The 15,841-nt window shown below is 39.4% G+C and overlaps 2 protein-coding genes across 3 annotated transcripts; both read left to right on the top strand.

The window, feature by feature from the left end:
* The first annotated feature begins 5,638 nt into the window (after positions 1 to 5,638).
* On the top strand, positions 5,639 to 10,109 carry LOC137131877 (H-2 class I histocompatibility antigen, Q10 alpha chain-like). Of its 2 annotated transcripts, none has more exons than XM_067513827.1 (6): positions 5,639 to 5,737; positions 7,243 to 7,515; positions 7,820 to 8,110; positions 8,483 to 8,767; positions 8,868 to 8,984; positions 9,500 to 10,109. In XM_067513827.1, the coding sequence occupies exons 2-6, from the start codon at positions 7,320 to 7,322 to the stop codon at positions 9,562 to 9,564; spliced, it is 954 nt and encodes a 317-aa protein (XP_067369928.1). In that variant the 5' UTR covers positions 5,639 to 5,737; positions 7,243 to 7,319; the 3' UTR covers positions 9,565 to 10,109. The 2 variants fall into 2 exon arrangements, with proteins under 2 accessions (XP_067369928.1, XP_067369842.1); XM_067513741.1 differs by having other exon boundaries at positions 5,646 to 5,803.
* Positions 10,110 to 10,501: 392 nt separating this feature from the next.
* On the top strand, positions 10,502 to 14,847 carry LOC137131974 (major histocompatibility complex class I-related gene protein-like). The gene is made up of 6 exons (XM_067513962.1): positions 10,502 to 11,175; positions 11,861 to 12,133; positions 12,435 to 12,725; positions 13,173 to 13,457; positions 13,556 to 13,641; positions 14,380 to 14,847. The coding sequence occupies exons 1-6, from the start codon at positions 11,121 to 11,123 to the stop codon at positions 14,428 to 14,430; spliced, it is 1,041 nt and encodes a 346-aa protein (XP_067370063.1). The 5' UTR covers positions 10,502 to 11,120; the 3' UTR covers positions 14,431 to 14,847.
* Positions 14,848 to 15,841: the final 994 nt, after the last annotated feature.

The raw sequence follows: 15,841 nt of genomic DNA, 5'->3' as shown, positions 1-15,841 counted from the left end.
CTTATAATATCTTAAACAAGTAGGTTTTGATTCTGGATTTCAAGACCAGAAGAGACTCACTGTTTAGCTTATGTCCAATGGGAGTGAATTCCAGAGGTGTTGAGGCAAGAAGGGGGCACAGTGATCTGAGAGAGCAGGAGGAGGTGGCAATGTGGAAGAGATCAGACAGATCTAGAGGGGCAAGCTTGTGGATGGACTTGAAGGTGTCCACAAGGATTTAGAAGTCAATTCTGTATTTAACCGGGAGCCAGTGGAGGTGGTGAAGGAGAAGGGTGATGTGATGAAATCAGGACATTTTGGTGGTTGTTTGAACCAGATGGAGCTCATCAAGGGATTTATGAGGGAGGCTGAAGAGGAGAGAGTTGCAATAGTCAATACGAAGACGACCAGGCTGTGAACGAGAATTGAGACGATGAGGGATGGACGGAGATAATGAATGTTACGTAAATGGAAATTAACAGACCTGTGATATTATTAGTGTGGGATTGGAAGAATAACGAGGTGCCAAAGATGACACTCAGACTCAACCTGAGGGGAGGGGGAAACAGACGAGCTGTCAATTGTGAGGGAAAAACTCCTTTGCATAATGTGGATTTTGTGCCAATAAGGAGGAGACCAGTTTTATCACTGTTTATTTTAGGTGGTTTGAGGTGAAGCAGGATTTTATTCCAGATTAACAGTTGCTAAGGGAGGAGGGTGGGAGTGTGGAGTTGGGTTTGCTGGATAGGTAACGCTGGGTGTCATTAGCAAAGCAGTGGAAATGTATTTTGAATTTGTGAAAAATTTTGCCAAGGTGAAGGAGATAGGTGATGAAGAGACAGAGCCCTGGAGCAAACAGGAACTGAAGGATTTGAGATGGATGGACTGAGTGCGGCCTGAGAGATACGAGTGAAACAAGTCTAGGGGGGTGTGAGTGATGCCAATGGAGTATAGTCTATCAGGGAGAACGGACAGTATTAGAGGGCTTGGATTTATGAAGCATCGGGCAGTTGGAGACTGGAGAAGGGATGACAGTGTGTTTCGGTTCAGAAGAGGAGAAAGGTGGAGGATTAGAACGTAGGTGCTGGTAAATGTTATGAGATGAGTTTTTTCATTGAAAAACAGCATTAAGGAGTTACAGGTGTCAGTTGAGTTAAGGAGTCTGCTGGTTGGAGAAGTTTATTTAATAAAGAAAACAGTGTCTTGGTATCGGAAAAGTAGCTTGATATTGTTTGAGAAATTGAGTCCTCGTGGTGTAATATGTGGGTTTTGTGCACGTTTTTGTCAATGGTAAGTCCACTTTTCCTAAAGAGTCACTCAGGTTGTTGACCTTTGGCTTTCACTGCCAGGAGATCAGGGTTAAACCAGGAAGCAGTTTGAGAAAAGGAAACCACGTTTTCACTTGGGCAAGAGAATAAAGAAGGTTGATTAAATCATTATTATACTGAGCTACCAGGTCATCAGGGGTGGAGAGACAGTCCGGAATAAGAAAATTGTCGGTGCTAGAGAACAGAGTATCACTATTAATGTTTTAATATTCTGAAATGAGACGTGGTGGCTTATTACAGAGAGGCAGAGTGTGACGTTGAATGAGAGGAGGAAATGGTCAGTTCCTTGAAGTTCATCAGCTGTCAGTTTGGATGCAGTGAGACCAGGACAACAGATTAAGTCCAGAATATGCCCTTTTGTGAGGGTGGAAAAATCAATGTACTGATGGAGTCCAAGTTTGTGTATATCTACCACCTCTGTACACAGTTTATCCCATTTGGCTGTGTAGCTGCAGGCCGCTTACAGTGGCCATGCTGAACCTAGTCCTCCATGACAAGATCATCATCAGTGTAGTTTTGGCTAATTAGATGATGACGACATGACAAGAGAGACAAGAGAGAACGAATGTAAGGAAAAACACCAAACGCATGACACTTCATCTGGAAATCAGTCTCAGAACAATGTTCTATTGCATTTGGATATGACATTTAGCCAGAAACAAGCTCGGTGGAATGGAAGTAATTCATTGGATAACATCTTGCATGTACATTAGGCAACAGCCCCAGGAGTCCCAAAACCCCCTAAATGTGAAATCTATTCACATTACAGGCTCTGACATATGTTTGGTTTCTGGTTGGAACCTGCCACGTTCCTAATGTAGATACAAGTTTTCATCATCCTCATTCAACTGCAGAAGTTAGTTACTTGTAGCCTGTCACTGAATGTGCTTACTGGGGAAGGACCACCACAAACTTCCCAGGTGACTGAAGAAATGAATCTAAATTTATACAGGACAGAACGAAACCTGGGAAAAGCTGAACACAGTCTAAGGAGGAAACTATTGCCACAGAGAAAATGAGAGTTTTTACAGAAGTTCATTCAATTTGTGCTTAAAATGTGTTTTTATCCTTTTCCAGCTTTCTAACACTTCATATACGCAAGGATGTTGCATGCTGGTGTTGAATTCACCCTGCAATACGTGGACAACCCTCCAGTTGAGGCACAGTTGCATAAACACTGTTAAGTCCTAATTAGCAGTGATAATTTCTAAACTGAACTGTACATTGGTGTTACCTGAAAAGAAGGAAGACAGACATCTGAGGACAACTCTCAAGGTCTGTGGTTTTCCTAAATGGGCCTTAATCAAGATCGCGTCCAGATCCAGCAGAAGGATTAGAGTTTGTGAAAGGAAAAACCTGGCTGGAGCTTCTCCAACAGATTTTCAGAAAACACCACGTACCTGTTTATTTCCAAACCACTATCACATTGACACAGAGACTCATCCACCCGAGAGACCGAAAAATCCAAACACAAGCACAGCAATATAGCTCTACATTACAGAAAACACAAGAGGATGGCCCAGCACAGGAGAAGCAACACCTCAGGACCACCTCATTTGAGGAAAAAGTGGAAGGAGAGAGTGTTCACACGGGGAATCCTTCTCTCAACAGAGGAGGAGGCCTCAGGCTCAATCTGTCTCCCATTTTTCATGCTGCCCTTTCATCCATCCATCCAGAAAGAGTAAGACCACTTTAGATTATGACTCTACCCCACTCTGACCCCTTATTATCCAGACAACAGGCCTGTTCAAGGCAGGTGAGAAAGAAAGGACAACCTTGTAGGACATAACTGTGTCCTAAATAAAACGTTTCCAACGTTACCAAGAAGAAAGATCTGGTTGCATGTCTCAACCTTCAGATAATCAAACCTGGATGGACCAGGTGTTTATTGTGTTGTCAATTAAGTGAAAGCATTCAAAGTGGGTTAAAGAGTTAAGTGTGTTGAAAGAGGGAGGCCAATTTTATGGTGATACAGAGGTTCTTCCTATATGAAAACATCTCTGAGGTTCACACAAAAGGGTTTAAATGAATTGAATTGGAAATCTAACAATTAAAAACAGTATTTGAGGAAGTACATGGTTGAAGTGCAATTTTAATGGTTTGTGGTGGTAGCTTGGAATATTTAAAGCAGTTAATCAGATTAGGAATGTTGACTAATGTAAGTCATTACTATTTTGATGCAATGACATATTTTATTTTTCGTGCCTACAAATAGCAGATTTTAACCTGTTTCTTGTCTGTTGGTAAACTACTAGATTATTACGTGTTCTCTTTGTGTGTGATCCATTAATTAAATCATTTTGAAATCAGCTGTTTGCTGAGCTGTACTGAACGAGAGATTTGTACAGGTTTATGAAGAAGAAATCTGTGTGTGGCAGCAATTACGAGACTCTTAAGCATGTTGAAGGGGGTTTAATGAAAACACTTGATCCTAAATGTTGGTTTTCCAGAAAACAAAAATTTGTCAGTTACTGTGATACTTTAACTAGGAAGTTAACCTGCTGACAGTTTTCTCAATGGAACCTGAGTTTGAGCCTAAAGAATCTGTTCAATGAACTAAACCAATGAAGATTATTTAGAGCTCATCATAGTACAGAAACAGCACTGGTAAAAGTCACCAATGATCTTCTCCTGGCTTCAGATAATGGACTTGTGTCCATACTCGTCTTACTAGACCTTAGTGCCGCATTTGACACCATTGACCACAACATTTTATTACAGAGACTAGAACATGGATTTGGGATTAAAGGAACCACACTGCATTGGTTTAAATCTTATCTGTCAGACAGATTCCAACTTGTTCATGTTAATGATGACTCTTCTTTATGCACCAAAGTTAGCTATGGAGTTCCACAGGGCTCTGTGTTAGGACCAATACTTTTCAATCTGTATATGTCACCTTTAAAATTATTAGGAAACATTGCATAAACTTCCACTGCTATGCAGATGATACCCAGCTCTATTTATCTGTGAAACCAGAAGATACTAACCAATTAGTCAAACTTGAAGCATGTCTAAAAGACATAAAGACCTAGATGTCCTACAATTTCCTACTTCTAAATTCAGACAAAACTGAAATCACCCTCTTTGGGCCTAAAAACATGAGAAATATGATGTCTAACAATATAGTTACTTTAGATGACATAACTTTGGCCTCCAGTACTGTGGTGAGGAACCTTGGAGTTATTTTTGACCAGGATTTGGCATTTACACACATATAAGACAAATCTCTAGAACAGCCTTCTTCCACCTACAGAACATTGCTAACATTAGAAGCATCCTGTCTCAAAGTGATGCCGAAAAACTGGTCCATGCATTTGTTACTTCTAGGTTGGACTACTGTAATTCCCTACTTCTGGGGTGTCCTAATAACTCTCTAAAAAGCCTTCAATTAATCCAAAATGCTGCAGCAAGAGTGCTGACTGGAACTAGCAAGAGATCATATTTCACCTTCACTAGCTTCTCTCCATTTGCTTCCCATAAAATCTAGAATAGAGTTCAAAACCCTCCTCCTTACATACAAAGCTCTTAATGGTCAAGCTCCATCATATTTAAAAGATCTCATAGTTCTGTATCGCCCGATTAGACCACTTCGATCCCAGAATACAGGCCTACTTGTGGTTCCCAGAGTTTGCAAAAGTAGAATGGGAGGCAGAGCCTTTAGCTATCAAGCTCCTCTCCTGTGGAACCAGCTTCCAATCCAAATTCGGGGAGCAGACACCCTCTCTACTTTTAAGACTAGGCTTAAAACCTTCCGTTTTGATAAAGCTTATAGTTAAAACTGCTCACTCAACCTGAACTAGCTTTTCTCTATACATTTATTTGTCACCACTGTATACCATTAATTCTGTGTCCTACAACCTGTGCAATGCTTTGTTGTTGCTTTTTTGTTGTTTTGTTGTTGCTTTTCTTGTTGTTGCTTTTTGTTGTTGTTTTGTTGTTGCTTTTCATTGCTCTTTTCTTTTCTCTCTTCACTTTCCACTCACCCCAACCGGTCAAGGCAGATGGCCGCCCACCCTGAGCCTGGTTCTGCTGGAGGTTTCTCCCATTAAAGGGAGTTTTTCCTCTCCACTGTTGCCTAGGGCTTGCTCAAGGGGGATTTGTTGGGTTGCTTCTACATACTTGTGTAGTCTGGACTTTATTCTGTAAAGTGCCTTGAGATGACTTTGTTGTAAATTGGCGCTATATAAATAAAGTTGAATTGAATTGAATTGAATTGAATTGAAGTATAAATGTTTCCTTTGGAATTGTTTTTAATTGACAGCATTTTGGTTACTAGTCTTTAGTCTTTCATATTTTGCAACTCTTACCAACTGGGTGGTGCTTTCGCCTGCTGCTCTTATAATAGCAAAGAGAAGCAGGAAGGACTCAGTGATTTTCGACAGATGAATCTACAAAGCGTCGTTTTACAAGTGGAAAGTCAGTCAACTGTGAGTTTGAAATGTATTCAATTGCATTTTTCATTCTGCTTGGGACTCAGCTACTGGTGAACAGCGGTAAGTTATAAATTTCCTCAAGCATTCGTGAAAACGTTTGCAGTTTGCAGGAAGCTACTTCCAAAGAAAAACATTTTGAGGAAGTAAAATGTTTATTTATAATGTACTTTATTTCAGTTTTTATGCTATTTCAGCTTTTTAACACTTTGAGTGAGGGTGCTGAATGCTGTTTTAGAAATGTCCACTGACCTCAGTCTCACTAGTTGGATGAAGTATTAAAGTGTATTGCTGAGTGGGCCTGCTGGGGATAGGTCGAAGGACATGACCTGGAAAGAGATACAAAATGAGCAAAGAAGCTCAAAACAATTACAAAGAGATGAAGAATGTCCTCACAGAATGACTCTAAGGACTATGAATATCATACAGATAACTTAACATGAAATATTAAAGATCAGAGTTATATGTTCCCTGCGTTAATGATAAAAGGGAAGGAAACCAGCAACTATACATGACCATGGTTAACAGGGAAGTTGTAGAGAAGTGCAGAATATCTATAGAAAGACTAACATGACAAGTGACGTTACATCTCTACTGTAGTTTAAATAACCTACCTACCCATAAAGAACTGTGAGGAAACATACACTATCATGTGGAAACACACATAAAACATGCAGTTATGGTCAAACTGTGTCCAAAAAACAAAAGCAACAAAAAAGTTTGATACAAAACGTTCTCTCAAGTTTGTATAGACAAAATCTGAAGTTGAAATATAATATATAATATAAGTTGAAATGCCTGTGCACCTGTGACAGTCGTGGCAAGAGGTCTAATGTTTTCAGGTTGTCTGTGTGTCCCATGCTGACGGAATTTCTTCGTGACTGGCACAAACAAAGATATAGGAAATACAATACAAAGACAGACAACTACTCACACTCACACCTACAGGCAGTTCACCAATTAACCAAACTTTCTTTGGACTGTGGGAGGAAACCAGAGCACCCGGAGGAAAACCACACAAGCTAAGCCCGGTAGAAATTGGAGAGGGTTGCGTCAGGAAGGGTATGCGGTGAAAACTGTTCCAAATCAACACGCGGACAATGATCCGGTGTGGCTACATTGAACTCACACGATAAGCTGAAAGGACAAAAAAACTCAAATAAAATGTACATTAGCATTACCTGCAAATATGTAAAAAAGCAACAAAACAGCAATTTCTTTGGTGAGTCATCAATTATGACTTTATTTATGACTCACAACATAAAGCCCAGGACTTGGACTTGACTTGGGACTGTAGTCAAGAGCCTTGCAACTCAATGACTTTGTCCCAACTCTGGTATCTGAAGTACTATCAATGCCACCTGTTATCTCACAGCTAGAAGGTCACAAGTTCAAATCTTGGCTGGCCAGCAGTGTCACTGGGCGAGAGAAATTAAGTGGTTACAAATAAGTTGAACCCATATCTACTTGTCTACAAATATCTCTGTGTTTGTGACTTTCAGAGCTTCATTCCCTCACATACATCTACACAGCCTTCTCCAGACCCCTCGGTCTCGAGGGCTTCCATGAGTTCACAGCCATGGGACTGCTGGATAACAAGATGATCGACTACTTTGACAGTGACCACCAGCAAAAAGTTCCTAAGCAGGACTGGATGCAAAACAACCTTAGGGAAGATTACTGGAACAAAGGCACAGAGTCCCGCAAGAGTAAGCAGCAGTGGTTCAAGGTCAACATCAATATCCTGATGGAACGATTCAGACAAAATGACTCTGGTAAGATAGTTGAAGAAACAACCTGTAAAAACGTAAAGTGACCGTCCTTTACATCCTTCCATATGAACAAATAGATTTTTATGTTATGACTAATCTTGATGCTGTGCTGCTGAAATCAAGAGAAAAACATGTTGTTGTTTTTTACATAAGTGAGAAACTTTAATTTGTTTCCTAAGTAAAACCTCTTATGCTTTGTGTGTGTTTTTTTTTTCTAATACTGTCTGACTCCTTTTTGTGCTAAGCTGAAAACCAGATATCAAAATGTATTTATCTATTTCATCTGTCTCACTGTCTAACCTTTCAGACATCCATGTCCTTCAGTGGATGGTTGGCTGTAAGGGTAAAATGCAGCCTGACGGCAAACTTACATTCATCGATGGCATGAACATGTACAGTTATGATGGACAGGACTTTTTGTCCTTCGATCACAAGGCATTAGTTTGGGTTGCCCCAAATGCTGCTGCAGTCGAGACCAAGTGGAAGTGGGATGGTGTCCAGGTCCTGAAAGAATACACCAAAGGCTACTTGGAAAATGAGTGTATGAATTGGTTAACTAGTTTCATGGATTATCGAAAGAGTGACTCAAAGCTGACCTGTAAGTACAACTGTATGTATGACTCAAGGCTATTTTATAGAGTTTTATGTTCACCAGCATTGAGCAATTCTGCATTTTAGTTGATTTACTGAGTCAGCTGTGAGCTCACAGTGAATAGAACATACAGAACAGTGTTTTATAGTGGAGTAAAAGCACATGTAAAAGAGAATTTTAACAACAACTGAACAAAAAACCTGCAGTGTGACAACACTGAGTTGAGTTTTGTAATTCAGACATACTCACTCAACAAAAGCCACTTAAATAAGATCATCATGACTAGTGATACCAGCAACCGTGTGAACAAAACCATAACTTAAATGAACAAGTTACAAACACAATTTATCTTAAATAATTGTTTTTTTTTCCTGCCAGCTCCACCTGATGTTTACCTGTTTGCCAAAAGCACCAAGACTGACACAAGCGTCAGGTTGACGTGCTTTGCCACAGGTTTCTATTCAAGAGACACCATCCTCCAGATCCGAAGGAACGGTATTATTCTAACTGCAGAGGATGGACTGATAACCACCGGAGTTCTACCAAATGAAGACGACACCTGCCAGAGAAGAGATAGTGTGGAGATTTTAAGGAGTGACATGCGCACGTACACCTGTGAAGTCATTCATAGGGCAACAGGTGTATATGTTAGTAAGATTTGGGGTAAGAAATTAAATTATATTTGGATGTGTTTGGTTGCTGCTTTTCCTAATTAACAGTTTAGAATGACTTTAATTTTAAAACGAAAGTCTTTGTCTTTCAGATCCGAAGGTTCACAGCCCTTCATGGGGAGTATTCATAGCCAACATAGTGCGGTTTACTGCTGTGGCTCTGACAATGGCGGCCATGCTAGTGGTGTTTTGTAGGAGATGCACAATTGGTACGTGTAACATGTAACCGTTGACAGTGTAGACTGATGGAGTATTAGTCATTTGACATTTTGTGATTCCATGAAAAACGCATCTTCCTCATTTAACTGCAAGTTTTCTGGCAGGAAAATTTAGGTATTCAAGGCTATTATTACTTTTTATCAATAGAAGGTCAAAGTTCACCAAAGTTGAATTTACTTTACACCAGGTGTCTTTGTTTACTGAAGCAGAAACTTTTTCCACAATCTAACACAAAAATGTTTTTCTGCTATTTAAAACTATTAGAGATTGCAATAACACCTCAACTGCTCATTACCTCTGAATAAGAAACGTCTGGCAGAATTCAATAATATTCTGCCTAAATACAATTAATCTTTTGCCATATGATGTAAAAATGGTGACATTGGTCAGTGCCTAGCAGTTACACTGTTAAAGAAACATAAAGTGGGATGCCCATAACAAGAATAAGTGAAAGTGAAGCAGTTCCTAGTAGAGAAATAAAAATAATCTCTTTTTGTCCCTGTAGCTAAACCCCGGCCCGACCAAGACCCCATCCCAGACCACGAGCTGGAAGTAGAGGATTTACTTTGAAATTTCTGCAAATACCTATGATCATTTCCATCACAGTCCATCATGCCTCAGCCTGCTCTTTCAGTGGATAGAAATTAGAAAAATTAATTTTACAAAAACTCAGTTCAAGTCTCAAGCAACTGTGAACTATATGTGAGTTTTAGATCCATTTCTGGGGCAGTGAAATGTAGGTAACTTATGTCTTTTAGTATTAACAATACTCCTGCTTCTTACACAGCTACCAACACTTTAATCAGTGAAACAGTTTAACCACATTGTGCCAGTGTTTCAGAAACATTCCCACACACACACACACACACACACACAGAAACACACATCACAAATCATAAACACACATACAAATCTTTTGACATATATCTTTGATAACATATTATTTTTGTTGTAAATGTTATTTTTAGAAATGTATACCCTGCACATACAGTATGTAACTATAGCTTTATACGTTTATAAAAATGGATGTGTAACACAGGCCACAATTACTGTTTACAATCTTGTCAGTATTATAAAAAATGAAATAAATTCATTAAAGGGCTTTTTGAAATACATTTTATGCAATTAACTTTTGTCTGCTAGTGTTTTGTTTTAGCTTTTTCACAAAAGGGAACATGCAGTAGTTTTCTAATTTTAGTATCATAATATTACAATAATAAGGTGGTAAAATGCTGGAATGTATATTAGCTTCCTGCCTTAGAAACATTTATGTTGGCAAATATTATCCTGACAATTGTTTTTGACTATAGGAACCTTTTTGTTTGAAAAGTCGTGAATGTCAACACAGAGTGTTTGACTGTAGGCACAGACTCAGAAAACACTGGTTTCAACTGCGGTGTGACAAAAACAAAGGTTTCTGTAGTTTTTGGTTTACACGCGCACAGTACGGCATGACGTCACTAGGCGGAGCTTCGGTTTATCGAGGGTTTGTTTGGTTGTGTTTGGGTTTCATCTCCGCCTCATACCACGGAGGAACAGAGCGATCATCTGACCGAAAGCACCGCTGGAGACACCGAGCTGTCGTTCACCGCGCTTTGATTTATTTTGGGGCTAATGTAGCTGTAACGTTAAGCTAACGTGCGTTAGCCCGTGTGAACGGCGCTAACACGGCCTGGGGGGTGTGGGGGGTCTATAGTCTATTGGGGACAGTGGATTTAGTTGAAGCCTGTCGTTGAATGTGCTTATTGGGGCAGGACCACCGCAAAAATCCAAGTGAAAATGATGAGGAAGTACAGTAGTAATGTGTTTAATTGTTTGGTTTTGGGAATTTCATAAACGACAGATGCATGTTGAAAACACAGTCTACACGTTGCAAATTTATTTTCATAACCATGAGAAAACAACTTGTTGATTTACAGTGTGAAACAGAAAGAGCAGTTCGTGCATGTTAGTAGGTTTAACCAGTGAAAGACTTTGTATTTTCCTCCTTAATTAGGAGCAGCACATGAACGCACTGCACAGCTGTATAACAGCAAAGAGAAACAGGAAGGAGTTGCTCTTTTCCAACACATGAATCTACACACTGTAGTTCGAGAAGTGGAAAGTCAGTGAACTGTGGGCTAAAAATGTATTTAGGTGCATTTTTCATCCTGCTTGGGACTCAGCTGTTGGTGAACAGCGGTAAGTTACACATTTCCTCACACAATTATAGAAGCTAAATAATGGGCTGATTCATCGTGAATAACTACAAAAACTGCCTTTTCTAGACATATTTTGGGACACGTTGACCTTTATTTGATAGTTTGATACTGAAGAGGCTGGTGAGAAATGTGGGAACACAAAAATGTGGCAGGGGCTTTAAGCCACAAACACAAACTTCCCAGGTGACTGAAGAAATGAATCTAAATTTATACCGGACAGAACGAAACCTGGGAAAAGCTGAACACAGTCTAAGGAGGAAGCGATTGCCACAGACAAAATGAGAGTTTTTACAGAAGTGACTCTAATCCAATCTGTGCTTAAAATGTGTTTTTATGCCTTGTCTGTTTTCTAACACACTATTTGAGAAAGGGTGTTGCATGCTGGTGTTGACTTCACCCTGCAATAAGTGGACAACCCTCTCTACCAGTCGAGGCACACTTGCCGTAACACTGTTATTTTTAAAAAGTAACAATTAGCAGTGATCATTTCTAAACTGAACTGTACATTAGTGTGACCTGCAAATAAGTAAACAAACAAACAAAAAAACAGCAATTTCTACGGTGAGTCATAAATAATGACTTGTTCAGGACTTGGATTTGACGGTGGACTTTCTGATAATGACTCTAATCAAATATCTGCTTGTCTACAAATATGTGACTTTCAGAGCTTCATTCCCTCACATACATCTACACAGCCTTCTCCAGACCCCTTGGTCTCGAGGGCTTCCATGAGTTCACAGCCATGGGACTGCTGGATAACAAGATGATCGATTACTTTGACAGTGACCACCAGCAAAAAGTTCCTAAGCAGGACTGGATGCAAAACAACCTTGATGCAGAATACTGGACCAAAGGCACAGAGTCCCGCAAGAGTAAGCAGCAGTGGTTCAAGGTCAACATCAATATCCTGAAGGACCGATTCAGACAAAATGACTCTGGTAAGATAGTTGAAGAAACAACCTGTAAAAATGTAACGTGACCGTCCTTGACAACCATCCATCTGAACAAATAGATTTTTATGTCTAATTTATGAATAATCTTGATGCTGTAGAGTTTTGAAATCAATAGAAAAACATGTTGTTTTTTTTACATAAGTTTAACACTGTTTCCTAAGTAAAACCTTTTATGCTTTGTGTATTTTTTTTTCAAATACTGTCTGACTCCTTTTTGTGTTAAGCTGAAAACCAGATATTAAAATGTATTTATCTATTTCATCTGTCTCACTGTCTAACCTTTCAGACATCCATGTCCTTCAGTGGATGGTTGGCTGTAAGGGTGAAATGCAGCCTGACGGCAAACTCACATACGCTGATGGCATGAACATGTACAGTTATGATGGACAGGACTTCTTGTCCTTTTATGCCGAGGACTTAGTTTGGGTTGCCCCAAATCGCGCTGCAGTCGAGACCAAGAGGAAGTGGGATGGTGTCCAGGTCCTGAAAGAATACATCAAAGGCTACCTGGAATATGAGTGTATGAATTGGTTAACTAGTTTCATGGATTATCGAAAGAGTGACTCAAAGCTGACCTGTAAGTATGAGAGGAATTTCTTTGTTGTATATTTATATTGCTAGAAATCACAAAAGTGCCTTTATTAATTGAAGATTTTAAATATGAAACACAATATCACTTGTTCCTGATTTGTATTTATAATTTGTATTTGATCAATGGCAGCGTTTCATTGAGTTGCTTTGTAACATAAATCCTGAGGAATAACCTTGGTGAGCTCACAGTGAGTAGTTTTATAGTGGAGTAAAAGCACATGTAAAAGAGAATTTTAACAACAACTGAACAAAAAACCTGCAGTGTGACAACACTGAGTTGAGTTTTGTAATTCAGACATACTCACTCAACAAAGGCCACTTAAATAAGATCATCATGACTAGTGATACCAGCAACAGTGTGAACAAAACCATAACTTAAATGAACAAGTGACAAAAACAATTTATCTTAAATAATTGTTTTTTTTCCTGCCAGCTCCACCTGATGTTTACCTGTTTGCCAAAAGCACCAAGACTGACACAAGCGTCAGGTTGACGTGCTTTGCCACAGGTTTCTATTCAAGAGACACCATCCTGCAGATCCGAAGGAACGGTATTATTCTAACTGCAGAGGATGGACTGATAACCACCGGAGTTCTACCAAATGAAGACGACACCTGCCAGAGAAGAGATAGTGTGGAGATTTTAAGGAGTGACATGCGCACGTACACCTGTGAAGTCATTCATAGGGCAACAGATGTATATGTTATTAAGATTTGGGGTAAGAAATTAAATTATATTTGGATGCTTTCCTAACTAACAATCAGAAATTCAGTTTAAAATGACTTAAATGTTTAAACTAATGTCTTCGTGTTTTAGATCGGAAGGTTCACAGCCCTTCATGGGGAGAATCCATAGCCAAGAAATTCTCCATTGTACTGCAGTGGTTCAAAGATGCACAATTGGTACGTCCAACATGTAACTGTTGTGTTGACAGTGTAGACATTTTGTGTTTCCATGAAAAATGCATCTTCCTCATTTAACTGCAAAGTTTTCTGGCAGGAACATTTAGGTATTCAAGGCTATTATTACTTTTTATCAATAGCAGGTCAAAGTTCACCAAAGTTGAACTCAGTGCAGGAATTTACATTATACCAAAATTTGACCTGCTGCTCGTTTCAGCTGTTTTCTCTCAATCTTCCACCCGACTGTCTGTGGTTGAGTTGCATTATTGGTTATGTAGAGAAATACCTGCACCATGTTTTAACCTTTGTTTTGACTGCCCACTGTGAGTGCTTGCAAAGTTTCATAATACATTTTAAAATTAAAACACAAAAATGAATGTAAAGTTCTGAAATTAGTTTTGGAATTAGTCTGTGTTAGTCGTGTCTTTGTTTACAGAGGCAGCAACTTTTTCCACAATCTAACACAAAAATGTTTTTCTGCTATTTAAAACTATTAGAGATTGCAATAACACCTCAACTGCTCATTACCTCTGAATAAGAAACGTCTGGCAGAATTCAATAATAATCTGCCTAAATACAATTAATCTTTTGCCATATGATGTAAAAATGGTGACATTGGTCAGTGCCTAGCAGTTACACTGTTAAAGAAACATAAAGTGGGATGCCCATAACAAGAATAAGTGAAAGTGAAGCAGTTCCTAGTAGAGAAATAAAAATAATCTCTTTTTGTCCCTGTAGCTAAACCCCGGCCCGACCAAGACCCCATCCCAGACCACAAGCTGCAAGTGAAGGATTGACTTTGAAATTTCTGCAAATACCTATGATCATTTCCATCGCAGTCCATCATGCCTCAGCCTGCTCTTTCAGTGGATAGAAATTAGAAAAATGTATTTTACAAAAACTCAGTTCAAGTCTCAAGCGACTCAACTATATGTGAGTTTTAGATCCATTTCTGGGGCAGTGAAATGTAATCATCACAAATCATAAACACACAAACAAATCTTTTGACATATATCTTTGCTAACATATTATTTTTGTTGTAAATGTTATTTTTAGAAATGTATACCCTGCACATACAGTATGTAACTATAGCTTTATACGTTTATAAAAATGGATGTGTAACACAGGCCACTGTTTACAATCTTGTCAGTATTATAAAAAATGAAATAAATTCATTAAAGGGCTTTTTGAAATATATTTTATGCAATTAACTTATTACTAATACTAATTTTAGTATCATAATATTACAATAATAAGGTGGTAAAATGCTGGAGTGTATATTACCTTCCTGCCTTAGAAACATTTATGTTGGCAAATATTATCCTGACAATTGTTTTTGACTATAGGAACCTTTTTGTTTGAAAAGTCGTGAATGTCAACACAGAGTGTTTGACTGTAGGCACAGACTCAGAAAACACTGGTTTCAACTGCGGTGTGACAAAAACAAAGGTTTCTGTAGTTTTTTGGTTTACACGCGCACAGTGCGGCATGACGTCACTGGGCGGAGCTCCGGTTTATCGAGGGTTTGTTTGGTTGTGTTCGGGTTTCATCTCCGCCTCATACCACGGAGCAACAGAGCGATCATCTGAGCGAAAGAACCGCTGGAGACACCGAGGTGTCGTTCACCGCGCTTTGATTTATTTTGGGGCTAATGTAGCTGTAACGTTAAGCTAACGTGCGTTAGCCCGTGTGAACGGCGCTAACACAGTGACGCTACGTGCTAGTTGCAGCGGGCAACAGCAACAGCGGAGTCCGGACCGTAACACCAGGACACTGCCGCCTTCTCCACTGGGGACCAGGAGCACGGACGCGTAGTGTTGTAGTTTGTTTCCCTGAATACAGTAAATGTGAAATGACGTCACAGCATGAGAACTGTTGGGGGACGCGGGACCCTATTGTGATCAGTGTGCTGCAGTGATTAAACTGGGTGAACACGTATCTTTTGTTTTGCTATAAAGTTGTTTAACTCAAATGCGATGGCGATGGGAAGAGATGCAGGGTAAGAAAAGGGAAACTACCTGGAGGACTCAAATTTTAATTGTAAGCAATGGTATTTAGAGAAAAAACCCAAATGACAATAATTAAACAGTTTTCTAGTGGCTTGATGCAAGATCTGCTAATCCACAAGCTGGCGGTTCTCTACTGGCCTGATAAAGCGTTAGCCCTGAGCTACAGGGGCAGGTCTCTTATCAGCAGAAAG

The sequence above is a fragment of the Channa argus genome, chromosome 1, assembly GCF_033026475.1.
Source record: "Channa argus isolate prfri chromosome 1, Channa argus male v1.0, whole genome shotgun sequence".
Classification (NCBI taxonomy): domain Eukaryota; kingdom Metazoa; phylum Chordata; class Actinopteri; order Anabantiformes; family Channidae; genus Channa; species Channa argus.
The sequence above is the reverse complement of the archived record's forward strand: the minus strand, read 5'-3'. Positions and strand labels throughout refer to the sequence as shown.